This window comes from Amblyomma mixtum, chromosome 1 (genome assembly GCF_055824585.1).
Source record: "Amblyomma mixtum isolate Tamu chromosome 1, ASM5582458v1, whole genome shotgun sequence".
Lineage (NCBI taxonomy): Eukaryota > Metazoa > Arthropoda > Arachnida > Ixodida > Ixodidae > Amblyomma > Amblyomma mixtum.
The window spans coordinates 108,878,122-108,900,833 of NC_143012.1; the positions used below are offsets into that span (position 1 = coordinate 108,878,122).

The 22,712-nt window shown below is 47.4% G+C and overlaps 3 protein-coding genes across 4 annotated transcripts in view; 1 reads left to right on the plus strand and 2 right to left on the minus strand.

The window, feature by feature from the left end:
- LOC149367494 (uncharacterized) overlaps positions 1-22,712 on the plus strand; it is a 99,414-nt gene that overhangs the window by 35,242 nt on the left and 41,460 nt on the right. The gene's annotated exons all lie outside the window — the stretch shown is intronic.
- Positions 2,673-6,482, minus strand: LOC149367495 (uncharacterized). Of its 2 annotated transcripts, XM_089555803.1 has the most exons (3): positions 5,927-6,482; positions 5,665-5,872; positions 2,673-5,559 (listed from the first exon to the last, which is right to left on the minus strand). In XM_089555803.1, exons 1-3 carry the CDS (start codon positions 6,398-6,400, stop codon positions 5,165-5,167), a joined length of 1,077 nt encoding a protein of 358 aa, XP_089411929.1. In that variant the 5' UTR covers positions 6,401-6,482; the 3' UTR covers positions 2,673-5,164. The 2 variants fall into 2 exon arrangements, with proteins under 2 accessions (XP_089411929.1, XP_089411925.1); XM_089555799.1 differs by having other exon boundaries at positions 5,665-6,482.
- Positions 14,968-22,712, minus strand: part of LOC149367496 (uncharacterized) — a 200,006-nt gene continuing 192,261 nt past the window's right edge. Inside the window, exon 6 of the mRNA XM_089555839.1 lies at positions 14,968-15,173. The gene's annotated coding sequence lies outside the window, so the exon portion shown is untranslated. The remainder of the gene's footprint in view (positions 15,174-22,712) is intronic.

A 22,712-nucleotide genomic window follows, 5' to 3' on the forward strand; every position in this document is an offset into this window, starting at 1 on the left:
ACGGCCTGTCAGCCCCACAGAGCACAGCAAGATGCAGTAGAAAAGAAAACTGATGTTAAAGAAAACTGATGTTTTGTATTGTGTCAGTCCACTGTTGTTTTTCTTTTTCCACACTGATGTGGTCATGCCAGCAACAAAATGCACACTAGGAGGATTGGCATCATTTACTTGTATTCAGAAGTGGTGTGGGAAAAAGTTAATCATAGCAGTGGCATTTCTCTACTGCTGCTTCCTTTGCAGACTGTGGCGGGTCAGCAGCCTCCCGGATACTGATGTCGCTATGCCACCCTGAGGAGGAGGAGGCCCCGCTGTCCCCACAGAGCCCACGCTCCTCTGTCCGCACAGAACAAGTCATCCATGACTCGGCGAGTGATGATGCTGCTGCAATGGCGCACCAGCCAGAAGCACAGCCTCGGCAAAGGCGAAAGAGGCAGCGAGCTCAAAACATGCCCAAAGGTGAAACTAACACAGTACTGCACGCAACCTAAAGCATTTATTGGGTGGTGCTTTTGCATGGAACACTGAGTAGAGCTTGAGCACATTATTGCATTCAGTTACTTTGTTGTGCATCACAGCAGACGGGCTTGCAGGCAGATTGCGGACGTTGTGCCTGCGTGCATGCTGAAAATTTTTTAGGCTTGGGCAAGTTGGTGTTAAATTTGTTTTAAGTAGGCAGAGTCTGAGTAACAGGGCACAGAGGGCTATGTTGACAGAAACATGGCGATAGTTAGCTCAAGTCAGGAATATTTGTCATTCATTCAAGGATGTCAGACTGAGTTCTGGTCATGACCAGTGCATTTTGGAGGTAAAAATAAATGTGACGGTGGATGTTAAAGTACCCTGAGTGGCCTAAATAACCTAGAGCCCTCCACTCGAGTCTCTAATAGGATGCATGCAGCTTCTCGTCAACCACCAAATATAACGTCCACTTGTACAGACGAGGGTTGACACTCAAAAGGGCTCACTCTCTCATGTTCCTCACATGTGCAATTAAAGTGGTATGCGTGCACTCATGAGGTAGCTGCCCACCTGTGAACATGGCACCGTTCCCTGCTGAAATGTGAATTACACAAACACAATAAAACAAAGAGGAAAATTATGACAACGGCAAAGCAACATGAACTCGTATGTAGTTATTGAATGCGTAGGTATTTTCAGGTGTAGATAAAAGCATGCAGTTAGTAAAGGTCACTGCTTTGTTCATCATACCTTTTCTCTGGTTGGTGCATTTTTAACTGCGTATCCATAATTTACTCATGCTTCTGTAAAATTTACTTTGAAGCACTGCAGTGTTTGCACTATCGTTTAGTGGAGTGCTTGGGTCTCTATGCTGCCATGACGGGGTGGTTTGTGTGTTTTGAGAGTGGCAAGTGCACTCTTATGGGGAATTGTAACTTCGGACTGTAGGGCACTTTCTAAAGGTATATTGAAGTGAGGGAGAAGGAGTTGATGGATCATGTGTGCACCAATTTTCTTTTTAAATTGGAAGCTTTTGCAGAAAGTGCTCAACTGACATCATAGCAGTGTTATCCATTATGTAAAACTCTCTACACCTTTTACATGACCAGCAGGTTTGTAATTGGAATACAGGGTCTTTTTTCAGGTACGACATCCACACCTTGACAGGCGAATGCCAAACTTGAAATTGGTTTATTTTTATCTCGCAGCATACACTGTACAAGAGGAGATTAAAAAAAAAAGTTGTCATTTGCACCTTGGACCCTTTGCACCCACTGGGAACATGGCATACACAAGGTTACAATAACATGAAACAAGTTCTGTACACTGTTGAACATGTAATGGTACACAGATGCACTCCAGTTAACAGCACCAACTTCACGATACAAATACAGCTTCACAACTTGCAACATGAGGCTTCGTATCTCTGACCTTACTGTAGCAAACAATTTCACACAACTGGACCTGACAACCTGGTCCACAAGCCATTTGCACAACATTGCAATAGTTATCACATGCCATCACTCAGCTCCACATATATTTTCACTTTGTTTCATGTGTGCTTGCTTCCAAACGGGAATAAAACCTTTGGGAATGCAGGGGACAGCCTATGTCAGCTGTGTCCAGATCAAAGGGGGTAGCTTTTGAGCTGTGCAAGGCTCCTGCTATTGCCAGGCAGGGTTAGCACGCTTCTCACCCTTGCTCCTAACGCTCTAGTTCTTCTGAAATGATTCTTCACTGCTCAAAAGGCACCACTGAAAATGTATACTGCTCTAGGGTGAACTCTGTCGGCCGGATTGACAAATGCTGCATGCTTACTTCTTTACACAGAATCAAGCCATTTTTACCCTGTTCGTATGCAGCAGTTTGAAGCGTAACAAATGTAGTGTGCTCTGAATGCAACATCTGCTCCATGAGTATATTTAAAACATAACTGACTGGTGCAATAGTTTAGTACCATTTTCACTCCAAGGGACACTAAAAATGTTTTTGTTTTTCTCATAGGGATACAAGGACTGCAGAGCATGGGCCTAGAGCTCCTGGCCCGAAGGGAAGAATACGAATTTCTTCTAAAAAAGGAAAACCTTGCCCTAGCAAATCGCCAGCTGCGACTAGACGAAAAAAAACTAGCACTCGAAGAAAGAAAAGTACGCATCGAGGAGGAGAGGCATCTACTACAAATTAATTCTTACAAAGATCAGCATGATCAGCTGTTGGAGCGGATGCAGCGCATTGAGAGTTTATTGCAAGAGCGGAGTAGAACAGGCAGGGACAACGAAGGATGAAATATTGTAGTTGGTGCATAATGTATTGTGCTGCCAGAAATAATGGCTGTGTTGTCATGCGTACCTAAAATCTGGGGCTTTGGTATCCAGAAGGGTAAAGAATGCATTTTACCTTCATCATCATCATCAGCCTGACTACACCTACTGCAGGGCAAAGGCCTCTCCCATGTCTCTCCAATTAACCCTGTCCTTTGCTAGTTGCCGCCACTGTATCCCCGCAAACTTCTTAATCTCACCCGCCCACCTAACTTTCTGCCGTCCCCTGCTACGTTTGCTTTCTCTTGGAATCCACTCCGTTACCCTTAAGGACCAGCGGTTATCTTGCCTTCGCATTACATGCCCTGCCCAAGCCCACTTCTTCCTCTTGATTTCAACTAGGATGTCATTACCCGCGTTTGTTCCCTCACCCACTCCGCCCTCTTCCGATCTCTTAACGTTACACCTATCATTTTCCTTTCCATAGCTCGCTGCGTTGTTCTTAACTTAAGCTGAACCCTCTTTGATAGCCTCCACGTTTCTGCCCCATAGGTGAGTACCGGTAGGATACAGCTGTTGTATACTTTTCTCTTCAGGGATATTGGTAAGCTACCATTCATGATCTGAGAGGACCTGCCATATGCGCTCCACCCCATTCTTATTCTAGTTATTTCCCTCTCATGATCCGGATCTGCGGTCACTACCTGCCCTAAGTAGACATATTCTCTTACTACTTCCAGCACCTCGCTACCAATTGCGAACTGCTGTTCCCTTGCTAGGCTGTTGAACATTACTTAGGTTTTCTGCATGTTAATTCTTAGCCCCACCGTTCTGCTCTGCCTGTCTAACTGATTGATCATGCTTTGCAGTTCTTGTCCTGAGTGGCTTAGCAAGGCAATGTCAGCAGCGAATTGCAAATTACTCAGGTATTCTCCATTAACTCCTATCCCCAACTGTTCCCATTCCAGCCCCCGGAATACCTCCTGTAAGCAGGCAGTGAACAGCATTGGCGAGATCGTGTCTCCCTGCCTGACACCTTTCCGTATTGGAATTTTATTGCTGACTTTATGGAGAACTATAGTAGCTGTGCAATCGTTATACATATCTTCCAATATTTTCACATAACACTCTTCCACACCCTGATTCCGCAATGCCTGCATGACAGCTGAGGTTTCCACTGAGTCAAATGCTTTCTCGTAATCGATGAAGGCTATGTATAGGGGTTGGTTATATTCTTCGCATTTCTCTATCACCTGATTGATAGTGTGAATGTGGTCTATTATCGAGTATCCTTTACGAAAGCCTGCTTGATCATTTGGTTGACTGAAGTGCAAGGTTGTCCTGACTCTGTTAGCGATTGCCTTAGTAAATGCCTTGTAGGCAACGGACAATAAGCTGATCGGTCTGTAATTCTTCAAGTCCGTGACGTCTCCTTTCTTATAATTAAGATAATGTTAGCGTTCTTCCAAGCTTCTGGTACTCTCGAGGTCATAAGGCATTGTGTATACAGGGTGGCTAGTTTTTATAGCACAATCTTGCCTCCGTCCTTCAACAAATCTGCTGTTACCTGATGCTCACCAGCTGCTTTCCCTCTTTGCATTGCTCGTAAGGCTTTCTTTACTTCCTCCTTCGTTACTGGCGGGATGTCCCATTGCTGTGCTCGACTGCCTTCCTCAGTAACTTGGTGATTAGATTCGCTACTGTATAGATTTGTGTAGAACTGTTCGGCTAATTCTACCCATGCCCAGTTTTCTCGTCACTGATTTTAGGCTACCTCCGTTCCTTAGAGCATGCTCGATTTTCTCCATGTTAAACTTTCTTATGTGGGCTACCTTGTGCTTATTTATTAACTTCGATAGCTCTGCTCGTTCTATCCTGTCTGTGGAGTTAGACGCCCTCATGCTTTGGCGTTTCTTAATCAGATCTTTAGTCTCCTGAGTCGTTCGGTTGCGCAAATACGTTTTTATTTGCGCGTTCCCCGGAAGCAACAGACGCTGGTATGCAAAACAGAAGCTGAACATACTTCACGACCTGAACCATCAACTCGCACATGTTTTGCGATTGCTTTTGTAGAATCTCTAAAATGCCCGGAGTTGTGGTAGAATAAGCGCCATTTAGAAGTGTTCGTCTGCAAAAGCTGATCGTAACCTCTAAAAATAGCCTTGCTGCTTTCGGTCACTGAACCTGGTGTCTGCAAGAGCTTCTTGAGGGTCTCTTGAACTCTGGCGTAATTCTCAACGAATCTTTCCATCGACTTGAATATAACGGTCCATCGCGTCGGGCCAGCTCCCTGCTTCTGCTGCTGCTGAAAATTCCAGTCACTCCTGAGGAAGGGACGGAGTTGGGGCCAGAATCTTGGATTGAAAATAAACGGTTTTCTACATGCATTGTTCTGAATGTTTGAGGTCTTCGTGCTATGACCTTATGTGCTCTCCATGCAGCCATTAATGACGCTGTGGAGTGAGATATGCTTCTAAGCTTGGTGGCTCGAGGCCAAAGTACTGGGATACTTGAGAGCCATAGACACATGTGTGGCAATTTGCAAGAAGTGCACTGACCCTGTACATGCGAGGCAAGTTCTGCCGCTGGAGCTTCTGATTTTTCCTGAAATCAAGAAATGCAAACAACCCTGCGATCTTCCCAAAGCCCCACTCAACAGCTTGCCTTACTTTGCTCATTTCCCTATTAAATGATTCCTGCCGTGCTGTTATCCTGCCTCCACCATAGGGCTTTAACAACAGTGGCCTCAATGGGTAAGCCGGGTCCCCATACAAGCAGTAGCTGTGCCCTTGGACAAGCTTTTCCAGTTTTTCGTATGTCTTGCTTTTCCGCAGGATACCTGAAAGACATGTAAATAAGTAAACGGGTTAACTCGCTGTTTCCTTCCTCTACAAAAGTTAGTTGTGCTCAAGCCACGCCAGAAAAAGCTGAACAAGGAACTCACCAGCGTCGTGCCGGCTACCGAAGAATGGCCCGCTGAGCTGGCATATGATGCCGTTCGGACACATGATCGACTGGTATTTCACAGCGTGTATGCGTTTGTGCCCAGAGAAGAAAAGCTTTTGGCTAGTTGATGGCCTGCTGATAGCTCGGGCGGTTCCGTCTATGAACCCCCAACAGTTGTGGAGGGGAGCCCCTTTGAAATGCACAGCCTGCAAAGTAAATGTCTGTAATGGTGGTTTAAGAAATTCGAATGAATTCCTTACCTGGGAGAACGCTTCAATTGTAGGCAAATCAAGCCAGCTGTGATTGTTCACGTCTTTTAGGAGGTGAACGAAGTTGTCCTCTATGTGCGAGAGCACAGTGCTGGTCACCGACGAAATCACTGAATAGTGCCGGCCGAAAAGTTGCTCTAATTCGCAGAGCCTGTTCGGGTACGACAGGCGACGCAAAGTGATGCACAGGGCTTCATCTCCGGGGACGATCACTCTTTGCGGCGTCGCGATGACGTCAGGGACAAGCAGAGCACTTTTCAATCTTCTAATGTCAGCTTTTTCGAAGCGAAAGTACGATCGGAAAAGTCCATTTTCCATAGCGTCGATATTCAGATATCCGGACGCCGAAAGCGGATCTCGCCGAGTAACAGAAAACAATTCCATTACCAAAAGGTCTTCAATATCGTGCCAGGTGAGCTGACTCAACAAGAGTGGGTCTTGCAGCACACTCCTCATTTGTGTCATGACGCCGGCTCGTAAGCAATGCACTAGCTAGCAGCACAAGACAAACGCTGCACGTATCGCGCACAAGACAGAGGAACGAACACGAGGCTCGCCTCATCACGACTACTTTCTGACCTGGCGTTGGCTCGCAACTGTGCTCGATAACAGAAATAAAAAACGACTGCTCAAAAACAACATATGCATTTCACCTTACATCTTATCTACATCTTATAAAATGTTTACGTGCAAAAATGTCTTTATACTGCGACGGAAAATGAAGCTATTCATTTTTTTCCTGTTGCCTAGTTTCACATTTCAACACCAGAGGCTCTTTGTGCAGTTCGCCTCGTTCCCGTTCAGCTAAAAAGAAATTTTATGGCCAACGCTCCGGTTACGGTGAGCGGGAACCGTGAGCGGAGCGGAAGCGCAATTACGCTCTGCTAAAACCAACACAGGCCTCTCCACGAGCCGCGTGACGTCACGCCAAGGGACCGTGCCGGCGCTGCGCTCCGCGATTTCAGCGGGGCCGCGCGCCGCGCCCACCTGCACTATTTGGGTTCTGCCGCACATAACTGCTAAGAAGTTCCTAGCTGTTTCATAAGTGATTCCTTCATTGTTATTTTTTTCGTTGCTGCAGGAAAGAAATGCGCGAGTTTGTGCGCGCCTTACAATATCATTTGATCAGTTCGTGAACGTTAAAAAAAAACACCCTCTACTGCGCATTGTGATAGTTTTATTATTTATTATGTTTTGCTTAAAACTTTCACATACAGGTATAATGACGCTCACAATAAAGTTGCCCTGTTGAAGAGTATTTGTACAGCTAGTCTCACGCCTACAATAACAAACGACGAGACAGCAGCAATGAAGTGTTCGCAAAGCATTTTTATTGCTTTGGGAATAAAACTTGCTTCTTCTTAAGCGTTGCTGCTTTCCGGGCGGCAGCCTTCTGCTGCGCATTGTCTTGTATGGCGTCATTTCTCAGTTTGCAAAAGTTGTTTAAAACAACGTTGGTTGCAACGCGAACCACCAAGCGCACGAGAGTTTGTGCAGTGTGGCCATTTTCACATGTCTCAATGTCATGTTCTTCCAGGAGGGAAATCGTGTGTGAAATCACGACACCGCGTTGATTCCTACAGGAGAGAAAATCTTCCGCGTTTGCTCCCAAAGACACTTTAGGTCAAAAAAGTGCCCCCTGAATTTTGTGAGACAGTTACTGCGTAATTGCCTTTCCTCAAATACAATTTTCATTTTCTTCATTACGGCTCCTCTTTATCTATCTTCTTTCACTCCCACTTCCTCCCTTCCTCTACGGTGCGGTTCAGGTGTCCACCTAGATGACAGAGAATTACTGCGCCATTTCCTTTCCTCAAAAAGCGTTGCGTTCAAAGGGCAAGGCATCGCGCCGAACGGGTGGCGGCGTTCCGTGGACTCCCTGGCAGCGCTACAACGCGCTGTCGCGTTCCACTCCTAAAGGCGAAGCTTAAGCATCATTAATTAGCAGTTAATTAGTATTCCGGCATTAATCAGTACTTAACCATTAATTAGTGATTTGTCATCACTTGGTAATTAGTACTCAATTATATGTGACGCCACCAGTGCCACAGAAACAGCGAAGGTGGTGCGGAAAACGCTTCCGCCTCTACCCACTTTAGACAGTCAAAGTGCCCCCTGAATTTTTGACATCCCTGACCAAATGCATCGCAAGCCTTATGGACATCCACAGAAATAAATGCTTCCTCGACAATTAATACATAAGTTAAAGTGCTATCATTGCCTATAAAGCCAGCATGCCTTTCCCGGAGTCACAGTCTTTAACAATCGCGAAAGCTCACAACTAAGATAATTACCAGCGCCTACTAAGCAATATTTCAGAGTCTTACCCTCGAATGCACTGTAGGTGTGAAATCCTTCCGTGGAATGGCTCGCAACCAAGCTTTTCTTCGTGCTTCGTCTCTTGGAAAGCAATAAACACGTACTTTTGGGCCATTCTGGTAGTTTCCGCGGCACCCGGGAACACAGCACCGGCCCATGTTTCACGAAGTTGTACTCACAACACGGCAGGCATTCAGCGATTAACTCCAGGCGAGAGCTAGCACTGGTACGCACGCCACACAAGGAACGGCCACACGGAACGATACAGTCGTGCGAGGACCGAAAACAAATGAAATCAACGCCAGACTGAAAGACTCTGGCAGCAGCTAGACGCTCACTGCAAGACCGCGTTCGTGTCTGTGCTTGCCCGGGCAAGCGCGAGCACATCGAGGGAGACAACCGAGCGGAGCCGCGCTCGGCGAGCAGCCGGACACTTGGCGTGACGTAGCACGTGTGGAAAGGAGGGCCTGGAGAGGCCTTAAGAGTTTTTAGAGGGTGTTGGCTAAAACTGTCTATTCTCTGTCATCTCGGTGGACACCTGAACCGCACCGTAGAGGAAGGGAGGAAGTGGGAGTGAAAGAAGATAGATAAAGAGGAACCGTAATGAAGAAAATGAAAATTGTATTTGAGGAAAGGAAATTACGCAGTAACTGTCTCACAAAATTCAGGGGGGCACTTTTTTGACCTAAAGTGTGGTCACTGATGTGTGGTTAAGATGTTAAGCTTCGCCCCTAAGAGTGGAACGCGACAGCGTCTTGCAACGCTGCCAAGGAGTCCATAGAACGTCATCGCCCATTCGGTTCTACGCCTCGCTCGTCGGTAAATTGGTTTTTGAGGAAAGGAAATGTATCTGTTTCTCATTTGTCGGTGGACACCTAAACCTCGCCGGAAGGGAACGGAGGAGGATGAGAGTGAGTGAAGACACCGTATTCACTAGACGAGCCTTTGCTCATTCCAAACCATGGAGCTGGCATGGCGGAGTGGATAGCATGCTCGTCTCTCACGCCGAAGACCGGGGTTCGATTCCTGAGCTCGACCAATTTCTTAATCGGTTTTATTTATATGGCCTGACTAGTAAATCTAATTAGGCTAATTGGGTAATTAAGCAATTAAGTAAGCTCAGTCCCACTTACTTGGAGCATCACTATACGATCCCTTCAATTGGTTGCATGGTTACTAGGAGGAGGAGGTAAACTTTATTAAAGAAGAGGTCTTAGGCGCGGATTGGGGTCATGTTCCCCTCCCCGCGGTGGGCTCCTCTTCTAGGCCGGACGCCAGGTGGCCGACCGACGATGTCGTTCGGCGACCCCTTCGGCTCGCTCTGTGGCTCGAAGTTGAACCTCCGGGTCCGAGCTGAGCAGCGCGGCCTCCCACTGAGATTGGGTAGAGAGCTGCAGACTGTGCGATGGCTTGTCTTGAGTACATGAGTATAGGATGTGTGGTGTGTCTGCCTTTTGGTGCCCACAGAGAGAACAGACGGGGCTGTACTGCTCCCAAAGTACAATTGGCCCCGTTTGAAATTCGCGCACTGTGACGTCACGACCGTTTCCACCAATTGAAAAGCGTGACATTTTCTGTCGACAACTGCTGCTTACCACGATGAGACATAAAAGGCTTCCGCCTTAATATTGGGTAGTGTGCTCACAGGCCCGATCGGGGTGACCCCGCCGGTGTCGACAGGGCGCGATGGCGCGTGGTGGCGCTGCACGCGTCTTCACGGGTGAAAACGCGTGGCGCATTCGGCCGGCGTCGCAGTAGCCGTGGTAGCCGCGCCTACAAATTGAATTATTATCGCAACATTCGCATGGGTGTCATTGAAATGGCTAGGCGGATCTTGAATGGAACATAATTTCTGGCATGTGCACATGCTTATTTATTGCTAAAAGATCCACAAGGGACATTGATTGCATGAGGGGCTGCGTGAGAAATTTTTATCAGTATACGTTTGGCACGCAGGGATGATCCCGTATTGTCACTGGTGCCTGCAATGTTTCCGTCGTGGTGGAGGAGCGCAAAGGACGGGAGACAAGAAACAAGGAAGGACGTACACAGGCGCTTGTTTCTTGTGTCCCGTACAGCGCCTGTGTACGTCCTTCCTTGTTTCTTGTGTCCCGTCCTTTGCGCTGCTCCACCACGATGCAACAGCACCAACTAGCCCAGCAACTTGCTCTTCTGAATGTTTCCGTGTAGTTATAATGCACTGAACACCGAGGGGGCATACAGCTTTTGCTATTAATACTTAAAGTCAATAGTAGTCGCATGTGGTGCAGAGGAATTTGATTCATGCCAGGGACAAACGCGGAATGGAGAGAGTGTCGGCGGCAACAATTATTTCTATTCGCAAGGAGCCTGTGCAGCAGACAGAAAACTGAGGGGCAGGGTGACGATAGGTAGAACGGAGACATGTAAGTGAGACAAAGTACAAGGAGGGGAGGGGGGGGGGGGGGGTATTCCAATTCCTTCCCTCCAATTCTGATCTCTTTAAGGTATTTTCTCTACCTGATTTTGATCGCCTTTTGATGGAAACGATCGTCCTGAAACATTTTTGGCTTAGTGACTATAAGATTCCGTATGTTCCCACTCGGTCTCTTCGACCGAAGGAACCTTTTTGTATTCCCCGACGGTCTACAAGATATGGAAGGCGTTTAAGAGATTATTACGTTCCCTTTCAATTTAACAGGTTACCTCCAAGTGTTCGCCGGGCAAAAACTAAATACAAAATAAAAAAGATGCTGCGATACATTAATTAGAGGGTTTACGACATCATGCATGTGCTTTACATTGAGAGGACATAGTAGTAGCGCTTAAAAAACAAGGACGACAGGGTAGAGAAGACAGCACAGGCGCTAGACATCAACTGACTTTATTCCCGAGAACAACAACGAATTTGTAGGCGACAATCAGGAGCATAAAAAATCAACTTTTGAATCGCATGCGTGATGGCACTTCCCGATACAAGAACCTCAAATCTTTAGTGCACAGATAAACATTCGGTTTGCTCACGCAGGTTTGCCGTTCCGAGTGAATGAGAAAGGCTTCCAATACTTCCCGCTCTTTCTGATCTGCACTGACATAAATCACACGTGTCTGCTCAAGCAAAGGGGTACATTTTTTGTCATCATGTTTACAACGTTTGCAATGTGCCGCCAAGTGTCCCGGACCTGATATCGCAGCTGCCAAATTGTTATGCTCCATGAGGCGAACATTGATGCAACGGCCGGTTTGGCCGATGTAGCACTTTCCGCAAGATAGCGGAATCCGGTAGACCACATTGGTCCTGCAGGCCATAAACGGCTTCCCATGCTTGATGGGGCATGACAGCTTTCTGTTGCAATCATCATTCACCACTCTGCAAAGTTTGCCGAGTTTGTTAGGTGCAGTAAGCACTACCCTGATATTGCCTTTCGAGGCCACCTTTTTAAGGCGGTGAGTAAACTGGTGAACATAGGGCAGTGCAACGCATCTTGCCCGTTCGTGAGCTTGTCGCTCACGAACGGGCAAGATGCGTTGTTCACCATGTTCACCAGTTTACTCACCGCCTTAAAAAGGTGGCCTCGAAAGGCAATATCAGGGTAGTGCTTACTGTACCTAACAAACTCGGCAAACTTTGCAGAGTGGTGAATGATGATTGCAACAGAAAGCTGTCATGCCCCATCAAGCATGGGAAGCCGTTTATGGCCTGCAGGACCAATGTGGTCTACCGGATTCCGCTATCTTGCGGAAAGTGCTACATCGGCCAAACCGGCCGTTGCATCAATGTTCGCCTCATGGAGCATAACAATTTGGCAGCTGCGATATCAGGTCCGGGACACTTGGCGGCACATTGCAAACGTTGTAAACATGATGACAAAAAATGTACCCCTTTGCTTGAGCAGACACGTGTGATTTATGTCAGTGCAGATCAGAAAGAGCGGGAAGTATTGGAAGCCTTTCTCATTCACTCGGAACGGCAAACCTGCGTGAGCAAACCGAATGTTTATCTGTGCACTAAAGATTTGAGGTTCTTGTATCGGGAAGTGCCATCACGCATGCGATTCAAAAGTTGATTTTTTATGCTCCTGATTGTCGCCTACAAATTCGTTGTTGTTCTCGGGAATAAAGTCAGTTGATGTCTAGCGCCTGTGCTGTCTTCTCTAACCTGTCGTCCTTGTTTTTTAAGCGCTACTACTATGTCCTCTCAATCTAAACACCAACTAGCCCAGCTGTCTGCCTTAAATGTGCTTTACCACCTGTCAAGTAAATCTTGTGATTTCATTGGTTACTGCAGTATTTATTGCACTGATCTGAGGTATTGTCATACCACTTTGGTTTTTCTTCCTTGCGATTTAATCTGATGAGGATTTTTTTTTCCTTCATGTAACATGAGTCTTGTGTCTATTTTGTTCTCACCGTCATACTAATTTGATGTCCGTTATTTTGAATGTGTTTTTTTTTGCCTGTGTGTATGTCTGCGCGGTTCCGCTGCCTGTCGGGCTCTGCCGCTCAAGCCCTATGAGGCTTTGGCAGGCCGGATTTCTGTACATTTTTTAAATATTTGGCGCAATAAAGTATTATTACTATTATTATTATTATTATTATTTACAATTGGCGTTTTGCGCTGAACACGAGGCGCGCGCACCGAAACCATTTAGACACAACAGTAACAATGCCTTCACATTTGTTTGGACAGCCATGCAGCATCCACTGATATTTGAAAAAAAAAAGAATGAGGCAGATTTGTCATCACTGCGTGCATTTATGCTCGCTCATTTCGCCTCTGGCAGCGGTGGCTCAGTGGCGCTCGGCTGCTGACCCGAAAGACGCGGGTTCGATCCCGGCTGCGGCGGCTGAATTTCGATGAAGGCGAATTTCTAGAGGCCTGTGTACTGTGCGAGCCCCAGGTTACAGTGACCTGCACCCATGAGGTGGAAACTTCCGGAGCCCTTCACTGCAGCGTCCCTCATAGCCTGAGTCGTTCTGGGACGTCAAAACCCCGCAAACCAAAACACTTCGCCTCTTTCTCCTTCAACTTATTCTGACACTTCAGAGCAGCGTTAGCAACGGCACAGTTGAAGGTGCTTCGCCAGCTCGCGTTTTTCTTCACTGCAATGAATTACATTCCGAAAGCATTCTTGATGTGTTGGAAGTGGTTAGAAGCAGACTCCAGAAAGAAGTTGGTTCTGTGAGGTTTTCTGTGAAGAGGTATTCAGGCTTCAGGAGAAATCCATACAGCTGCGCCGATGCGTACAGCACTCCTCCGTGGTCGCGGTATTTTGTCAGCCTCGCAAGGAAACAGTTTTCATCGGGAGACTGCATTGTAAGCGAGGTAATGCACATTTGGCAAATTGTCTTCAATGTACACTTCCGTGGAACATACCCTGTTACGTAGAAAACAAGTCTACAGCCACTTCTAGCTACGTGCTCATCGTGGTCATGCGCAGGCACCCAAGTTTGAATCTGGAGGGCCTTCACACTGCATTCGAAGGCAGCTATCTGGGCAAGCTTGAACAAGCACTGGCACCATACGTGAACAAAAACGTGAAATGACCCCACGAGAAGCGCTCACACCAGCGCAAATCCGCACAACACAACATCAACGAGCCCACAAATACACACGGCTCACTGACAGCGGCGGCAAATCCTACCGTGAAGTCTACTGTGGCGCCACCTCGTGTCGGCGCCGCGAAACAGAAGCCTGTCGACATTCGCTGGGCCACCGCTCCCCCATTGAGCCGGCGCGGAGTGAGCACACTACCCAATATTCAAGTTCACTGTACTTGGGCTTCTCCTTCCAAAAAATATTTTTTTCAGCTCATTTAGAGCATTTTTCTCCCAATTCCCCAAATTAGGTGGGATCGGCTGCCTGCCTGGCAACGCCGTACCTGGAAAACCTTGGTCATGACGTCATTTGCCTCGTTTCTCAACAAGAAAAGCATTTACACGCGAAATGACATTGCAGCACGATTCTCCATATTTTTCTGAGCAAAACAAGTGGTCAATGATCAAAATCGGTTAAGTGGTTCAAAAGTTAATCCAGTTTTCGCCCCGAGAAGTGTGTCTTGTTCAAGATGGCCGCGCCTTTGGTGGGGAGGCCGCCGCCACTATAGGAGTTTGCAGGCTGATTTCCTTAGAAATCAACGATTCGGATGCTTCCTTTTTGTTGATCGGGCGTCGCTAGTCTTTTTCTGATCTTCTGGTAGTATTTTTTGATCGCTCGGCCGCTTGATTCTTCAGACATGAGACAATGTTGAACCCCGATTAGGCTTAGTCTTCCCATGTGACTACACGATGTAAATAACACATTTTTCTCGGCAAATACTGGGCCGGTTTTGATCAGGTTTGTTGCACTAGATGGCGCGTTATGCTTATGAAGCTGCAGTATGAAAGGAGATTTGATGACTCACAAGTTTTGATGATGAAAACTTGAAAAAACCCCGCAGCTCTGCTCCCGTGCGACTGAGGCCGTAAAGACGATGGCGCCACCAGTTCATGGCTGCGTACAAAAGTTAGAGTGGGCGATTAAAAGGAATGAAAAATAATAGCGCACCGCTAAAAGCACAACGGGCTTAAACCAATATAATATAAATTAGAAGAAAAAAGACAATTTTGCATTGCAGAAAAGGAAAAAAAGGGAAAGAAAGGGGGGTCTACCATCATCAGCGAAACCACAGCCGAGGGGGGCGGGGGGGGGGGGGCGCTCAGCGGCATTTATTCTCTTCTACTTAATTACACATCTAATCGATCTTGGAATCTTGACCCACATGTATCTTGATTTTTCTTGTTTCTCTAACTGCATTAATGACACATCTAATCTTGGCCTCTTGATGAACAAAAGTCTTGTATTTCTTTCCTGTTTGTCGCCTCGTGTTAAGATGCTCTCGTAGGAAACTGTAACCAGGTACTGAAGATCGCTCCGTCTTCCCGGGTAGTCGATTTCCTTCTGGAAAACTCAAGAAAGCATTAGTTTCCCCTTAAGAAAAGAAAATTAGTGGGAAAGTTAGTAGTCACATATATTTAAAAAAAAGAAATAAAAGAAAAAGAAAATAGTGGATACGAAGAATAAAAAATACATAAAACAAGAAAATAAGTACTGTATTAACTCGTGTTAAAGGTGCACTGAAGAGGATTCTGAACTTGTCTTTTTGCCGCGGGAACTCGATCTACACGTTCCTAGCATTCTTAGAAACTGCACCTTATTGCCCTGTATGGCCGATTTCCCTAATTAAATCGAATTAACGTCCGGCTCCCGCCCTTTTTTTTCAATTCAGCCTCGTACGATGGGCGGAGTAGACCAACGCGTGAAGTTCCTTTCAGCCAGCTCCGTGGAGGCTTTGCTTTCGCTTTATTTTGTTTTTTAGGTTTCCATGAATAAATAGTTTCATTCGCAGATAATATAGCCGCAAAATAAGCCCGCAGAAATAAAAATATGCGCGGACTATTTGCTACTACGGACTACTACGTATTACTCCGCCGATGGCAGAGCGGCAAGCCGTCACGGGACTGGGTGAAAGGCACTCCACGCGTTGGTCGACTCCACCCACCGTACGAGGCAGAATTCAAAAAAAAAGGGCGGGAGGCGGACGTTAATTCGATTTAATGAGGGAAATTGGCCACACAGGGCAATAAGTCGCAGTTTCTAAGAATGCTAGGAACGTGTAGATCGAGTTCCCGCGGCAAAAAAGACAAGTTCAGATTCCTCTTCAGTGAACCTTTAACTATTGTCCATTTTGAAAGGAATCTTTTCCTATAATCTGAAATTGGATACACTGTTAGGTGAACTGAAGTGTAATAAAAACTATTGCTAGTTTATTAATAAATAGTTTGTCGGAAACAATAAAAAGTAGTATGTAAGCTGAATATAAAGATGTCCTGTCTTGCTTTATGATACTCAAGTAACACTTGTTGCTGGGCTAGTTGGTGCATTATTCTTCGTACAAAAGCTAGCGCAAAACGCGACACACACAAGAAAGGTAGACAGGAAGCGCGTTGTCCTGTCTACCTTTCTTGTGTGTGTCGTGTTTTGCGCTAGCTTTTGTACGAAGAATATTGCTTTATGATGCCTGGTTACTTATTGAATTCTTGACTCCTACAGTCCCCGTCTGAAGTCAAATAAAAAGTTCTGTTAGTATAATTTGACCTTTATCTCCTTTCAATTAATTCGAATAACTAATTCTTTTACTTTTGCTACTTTATTTCCTGTCATTGTTGAATAAGAAAGTTGAGAGGTATTTCCACTTCGAAGGCCATGATTAGTGTTTCGCAATTCACATCCTTCTCCTCCCTTGTCCTAATACGTCTATTCCCTCCTATTTTCACTATTGTATTAAACACACTGTGTAATAATTTCTAGTTATTTAATTTAATTTGCTCTCCCCTAATGGGGCAGCCATCGTTTTGTATGCTACCCATTAATTTCTGTACTTCTTATTCTACTTGTAGTTTTATTGTCGAGCACTTGCCAGAAATCTGTAGTACTGATGCTGTTCTTGCATTTTTTATAGCCGCCGCGGTGGCTCAGTGGCTATGGTGCTCGGCTGCTGGCCCGAAAGACGCGAGTTCGATCCCGGCCGCGGCGGTTGAATTTCTTTGGAGGAGAAATTCTAGAGGCCCGTGTACTGTGCGATGTCAGTGCACGTTAAAGAACCCCAGGTGGTCGAAATTTCCGGAGCCCTCCATTACGGCGTCTCTCATAGCCTTAGTCGCTTTGGGACGTTAAACCCCATAAACCAAACCAAGCCAAACATTTTTTTATTCTTTTTTACACTATATCCCTTCTCTTATTGTTCTATTGTTATGACAGCACAAGTACTGTGCGATGTCAGTGCACGTGAAAGAACCCCAGGTGGTCGAAATTTCCGGAGCCCTCCACTACGGCGTCTCTCATAGCCTTAGTCGCTTTGGGACGTTAAACCCCATAAACCAAACCAAACCAAGATAACTCCAGTTCCACATGATGTTGTTTACTTAATTACCTCTAACCGCAGAACATGCCTCCTCGGGGCTTGGGGAATCAAACTTGAGATTGCCATGGTGGTGAGTTTTTTTATCCCGTGGTTGCCCTTAGAGGATCGTCTTTTGATCCTGAGTGGGTCAAAGACCCTGAGACTGATGCTCGACCCCAAAGGGAAGGAATAAAATTGTCCGATGCCTCAAGATGCTCACCTCAAAGGGAGCTAGTGGGCATATCTTCACAAAGTGAAGTCGCTCAACCCATAGGGAGCTATTTACTTGACGATCCACTGAGTGCAGATTCGGCCCAAAAGGAGCTCGTGGCCTATGTTGTCCACAGGTGGGCCGGTCTACCCCAAGGGAGCTGTTGCCTTTGGTGCCCACCGTGTGAGCTGCTCAACCCGAAGGGAGCCGTGGAAGAGATTGATATGTTTGTTTTACTTGATCCGTAGTGATTGCTCACCATGCTTGGTCTCTCAGAGTGATCCTGGGCTCTCTTTCTTTTCGACTGAAGTGTCATAGCCCACCGGTGGCCTCACTGTTATCTCCCCTTTCCTCCGTCCGGAGACGGAATCATAGGTTAGGGTTTTCCTGTTGCTTATTTACATACTAGCATTTTTTCGTTTATGAGTGCGGTTACCTCTTCTATGACCTTTAAGGCTTTTTTGTTTTTGACGATTTCTGTTTTATTACTTGTGCTGTGATTGCTAGAACTTGTTTTAATTTTTTTGATAACCCCTTTGTGATTTCACAATCTGTAATAAAATGATCAAAGGAGTCTGCCTCTTTGCCACACGGACAGTCCTGATTACCTATGTTAAATCGCTTTAAATAATATGAAAATCGTCCGTGGCCACTAATTGCCTGAGACGACAAATGATTGGTGGGGGAAATAGTTTGGAATGCTTTTAACTGTTGGGATCCATTGATATGCGTAAGTTTTTTTTCAAATTTTTGCCAATACAATTCCCATTTGTGTTGAGCTTCTTTATAGAGTTCGGTTTTAACGAATTTTTTTGTTATTGGTACTGTTACATCTAATCCGCGTGTTCTCGCTTTATTTGCCAAATGATCTGCCACTTCATTACCGATAATTCCTCTATGTGCTCTTACATAGGTAAAGGTTATCTTGTGATTGTTTTGTTCTTTAAGTAGTGTCTTAATCTGATCTATAAATAAGTTATCATTGTGTGGATTCCTTAGTCCTTGTAGAGGTGAAAGGCTGTCAGTAATTATTTGGTGATGCTGAGAATTGCCTCGCACGCCTCTAATATAACGCACTGCTTCTTTGATAGCTGTCGCTTCAGCGATGAAATTGTTTGCATGTTTTGGTGGCCTAAATTGTTGAGAGTTCACCACCTCCCCCTTTTTATCGTAAACCACAAAGGCCGCCCCAACTGTTGTTTCAGTTTCCGAACCGTCTGAAAATTTGGTAATCTGATGATTCAATTTGTTTGCCAAATGGAATTCTTTGTCTTTTTGCTGGGTGAATTGACCACTTGTCCATTCTTTGCGCAATTTCCTCCCACTTAAAAACTTGGTTATCCCATTCAAAATCTTCTTTGTTGCGTATGATGTTGTAAAAACGATTTTCTTTCCAATGATAAGATGAACTGGTGAAACATTGCACAGTATGTTTAATGATACATTAGGTGTAGTCCTATAAGCTTTGCAGATCTTTAATAGTGATATTCTTTGGATAGCCTTCAGTTTCCTGATCATGTGTGAGTGTTGTGTGTACCATACGGGTGATCCATAGACAATTATCCTCTCGATTGCTCTCTTATATTGTATATTTGTCTTAGGTACCCTGGTGTCATTCCCCAATTTGACCCTGTGAATTTTGATAGTCGTAACGTTAACGAGGTAACCTTCTCCTGAACTTGTTTTAGGTGTGGTAAGAATCACATGCCTTCATCAAATATCACTCCCAGAATTCTCATTTCTTTTACTCTTTGGATGTTAACATTATCTAATTTGATTTGTGGTGGTCTTTTCTGATAGTTTTTTCTTCCTACTAGTAAGTATTCACATTTACTATAATTAAACTGAAGACGATTATCTTTTGCCCATTTTGAAATTTCCTGGAGGGCTTCCTCACTGTTTTTTTCCAGTTCCAGACGTGACTTACCATTTACAGTTATTGTGATATCATCTGCAAACGCTTGGATTTCAAATTTTGGTGATTTTTCTTGAGTTAATAGACACCTTTAGTTGGACGTACGCAGTGAGCTTGCGCACGCAACGACACCGCGGGTAACGAATGCGCATGCGCAGAACGCAACGTATCTAGCCGCGCGCTGCGGACGCCCGCCCGCTGTAAAGCACAGCGTAGCGTACGCAACGCGGGACGCTACGTGCTGCGTAGAGAACATGGCGCGACCATCTCGCCCGCTTCGGACCGATTTCACTTCGCCGCTGATTTCTTCAACGCGATGGCTCGCTCTAAACTGTGCTGTTAGCTTTTATTTTGTCTACTCTCACCCACAAGCCAAAATATGAGGGACAAATGCCCCTTGTTTTTCAGATAATGAGGTGATTTTTGACCTTTGAAGCCTAACCAACGTTGTGTACGTTTATCGTCTGTGGGGACGCTTTCGTCCCCTGCGTTCGCTTTCCCTCAACGCGCTAGTTCCCTGTGGTTAGCTCCTCCGCAAAGCACTCCTCTCGGTTCGGTGACTTTCCACTAACAGGGGAGGGCGCTCGCGTCGCAGCGACACCAGCGCCACGGATGGCGTTTTGCTGCGCGCTCGCGGGGAGCTACGGGGCCTCTTCTCCCTGGGACAGGATAGCGTGTGGGCGTTCACGCGCAAAGCTTCGCTCTTCGTCGACGGGCGCCTCTTGGTCGGAACTTACTCCCGCCGAGCCCGTTCCGCTCGACCTCGGAGTTTATCCCTTTGCCCTACCGTGGGCGGACGTTCGCTCGTAGCCGTGCTGGTGAGTCGGACATCCTAGATTCCTCAGTGTATTTTGTTGCTAGCTGGCGTTATTGTTGCTATAGCAATAAATGCCTTGTTTGTGTCAGCCAGTGTGTCGTTCCTTTGTTCCCGTAGAGCACGGCCCGCCGTGGTCGGCGTGCGCTCAGTAGCGCTCGCGATCACGGGGTGGGGTCAGCGTGGTTTTGAACTGAGTCAGCCGTGCTTAAACGGGGAGAACGTATATATCTCCCCCATTTAAACCCCACATCTGGCAGCCCAACGTGGGGCCTGCTCTTGGAACATTAGACGACAGTCTGTTCGGTTCGTGGAACGCTCTTTGTCCGGACTTGACAAGTGCTAGGCCTAGAGTGAATTTTGATCGCTAGGACCTGCGGCATGCTTTCTTGAGTGCGAGGTGTATTGCGCTGCAGCATGTTTGAACTTTTCGACATGCCCAGCATGTTTTTTTTTGTGAAGTTTTCTTCCTGGAGTTTCTTCAAGAACCACTTGGTCCGCATCGAGGGAGCGCGAGGCCTAGCGCCCGCGGAGTTGCCGAGCCCGAAGCGAGTGAGTACGGAAGCCGCGTGGGTGGTCCGAGTTTTCTGTATATATTTTCTCGCTGTCTCTTTTTCGACTCTGGGAGTCGCGGCTCAGGGAGCCGGGTGGCCTGGGGCCACGGGTGCCATTACGAGCTCGCTGGTATTGCAGCTCGGCACCGGGCGTTCCGACACCGTCCGATACGGTGGGCGCCGATCACTCAGCAGCTGCTTCGTGCAGTGAGCGGGGAGGACCACCCCACAACGCTGATGTCTCCTCGCGGCTGCGCGCACGAAACCCGTTTCGGGTCTTTCTTTTGTTGGGGGTCGTCGACCTTCACAGTGGTAGTGAGGCCTAAGGCTATTCATAGCTGCCTGCACCTTGTCAAAAGTGACACGACCACCGGACCGTGGTGTTGAGAGGGGGGCGCACTTTGCTGCCCCACCCGTTTTTTTTTAACCTCGCATGAACTGAGCATTCTCGTTCAACTCAAGAAAGGGCTTTGTTCACTCGAACTTTGCGTTGCACGGCCGCCCGACACGTTTTGCTAGCGAGTTGAGCATTGAGCCACCAGGCCTTTGTGTACGCCGTTTCCCCTCCCGTGACCTACGTTAAAGGCATGCGGAGTGTGTTTTGGCAATCTTTCAGATCCAGCGGAGCCACTGCGGCTTGCTGTCCTGTGCACATCGTCTCGCTGCCGCCTGCTGCGACGGAGCGGCCTGTATCCTGTTCACCGCATCCATCCGGGGCAGCTGTGGCGAGACCAGACAGCAGCCACCTCTGGCTGCTGTTGCCCTGGCGACTACTGCGGAATCTTGGACTGCAGTGGTCAACCGGCCCTCCTCTTCGCGGGCCTGCGGGCACATAGTCCGCGGGCCATGCGAGTCGTCCCAGCGGAGACCTTCACGCCACCTTCGGAATACCGCGGAAGACTGCGTGCACGCTGTCGGCGTGACCTCCGCTGCAAGACCTGCCTCAAGTGCATGAAGACCAGGAGACTCCTCCATAGCATGTAATTTGCAGGCGCGGGGGTCTATTTAAGGTTGGGGGGATGTGGGGACGCTTTCGTCCCCTGCGTTCGCTTTCCCTCAACGCGCTAGTTCCCTGTGGTTAGCTCCTCCGCAAAGCACTCCTCTCGGTTCGGTGACTTTCCACTAACAGGGGAGGGCGCTCGCGTCGCAGCGACACCAGCGCCACGGATGGCGTTTTGCTGCGCGCTCGCGGGGAGCTACGGGGCCTCTTCTCCCTGGGACAGGATAGCGTGTGGGCGTTCACGCGCAAAGCTTCGCTCTTCGTCGACGGGCGCCTCTTGGTCGGAACTTACTCCCGCCGAGCCCGTTCCGCTCGACCTCGGAGTTTATCCCTTTGCCCTACCGTGGGCGGACGTTCGCTCGTAGCCGTGCTGGTGAGTCGGACATCCTAGATTCCTCAGTGTATTTTGTTGCTAGCTGGCGTTATTGTTGCTATAGCAATAAATGCCTTGTTTGTGTCAGCCAGTGTGTCGTTCCTTTGTTCCCGTAGAGCACGGCCCGCCGTGGTCGGCGTGCGCTCAGTAGCGCTCGCGATCACGGGGTGGGGTCAGCGTGGTTTTGAACTGAGTCAGCCGTGCTTAAACGGGGAGAACGTATATATCTCCCCCATTTAAACCCCACACGTCATAGCAGCCGCACCTGTCGAATAATTTTTATGGGAAGCATATTACAATAGGTAACCCAAGTCCTTCGTGACGGTTACACGCCGTGCACACCACGTGACACAATGACGTCACGACAGATGAGAAACGGGGCTCCAACTCGTGCCGTCGCTGCGGTTGCACGCCGTGCAGACCACGTGGTATGGTGACGTCACACCACGTGACACAATGACGTCACTACAGATGAGAGACAGGGCTCCAACTTGTTCCGTCGCTGCGGTCGCACGCCCTGCAGACCACGTGGTATGGTGACGTCACAACACGTGACACAATGACATCACGACAGATGAGAGACGGGGCTCCAACTTGTGCCGTCGCTGCGGTTGCACGCCGTGCAGACCACATGGTATGGTGACGTCACACCACGTGACACAATGACGTC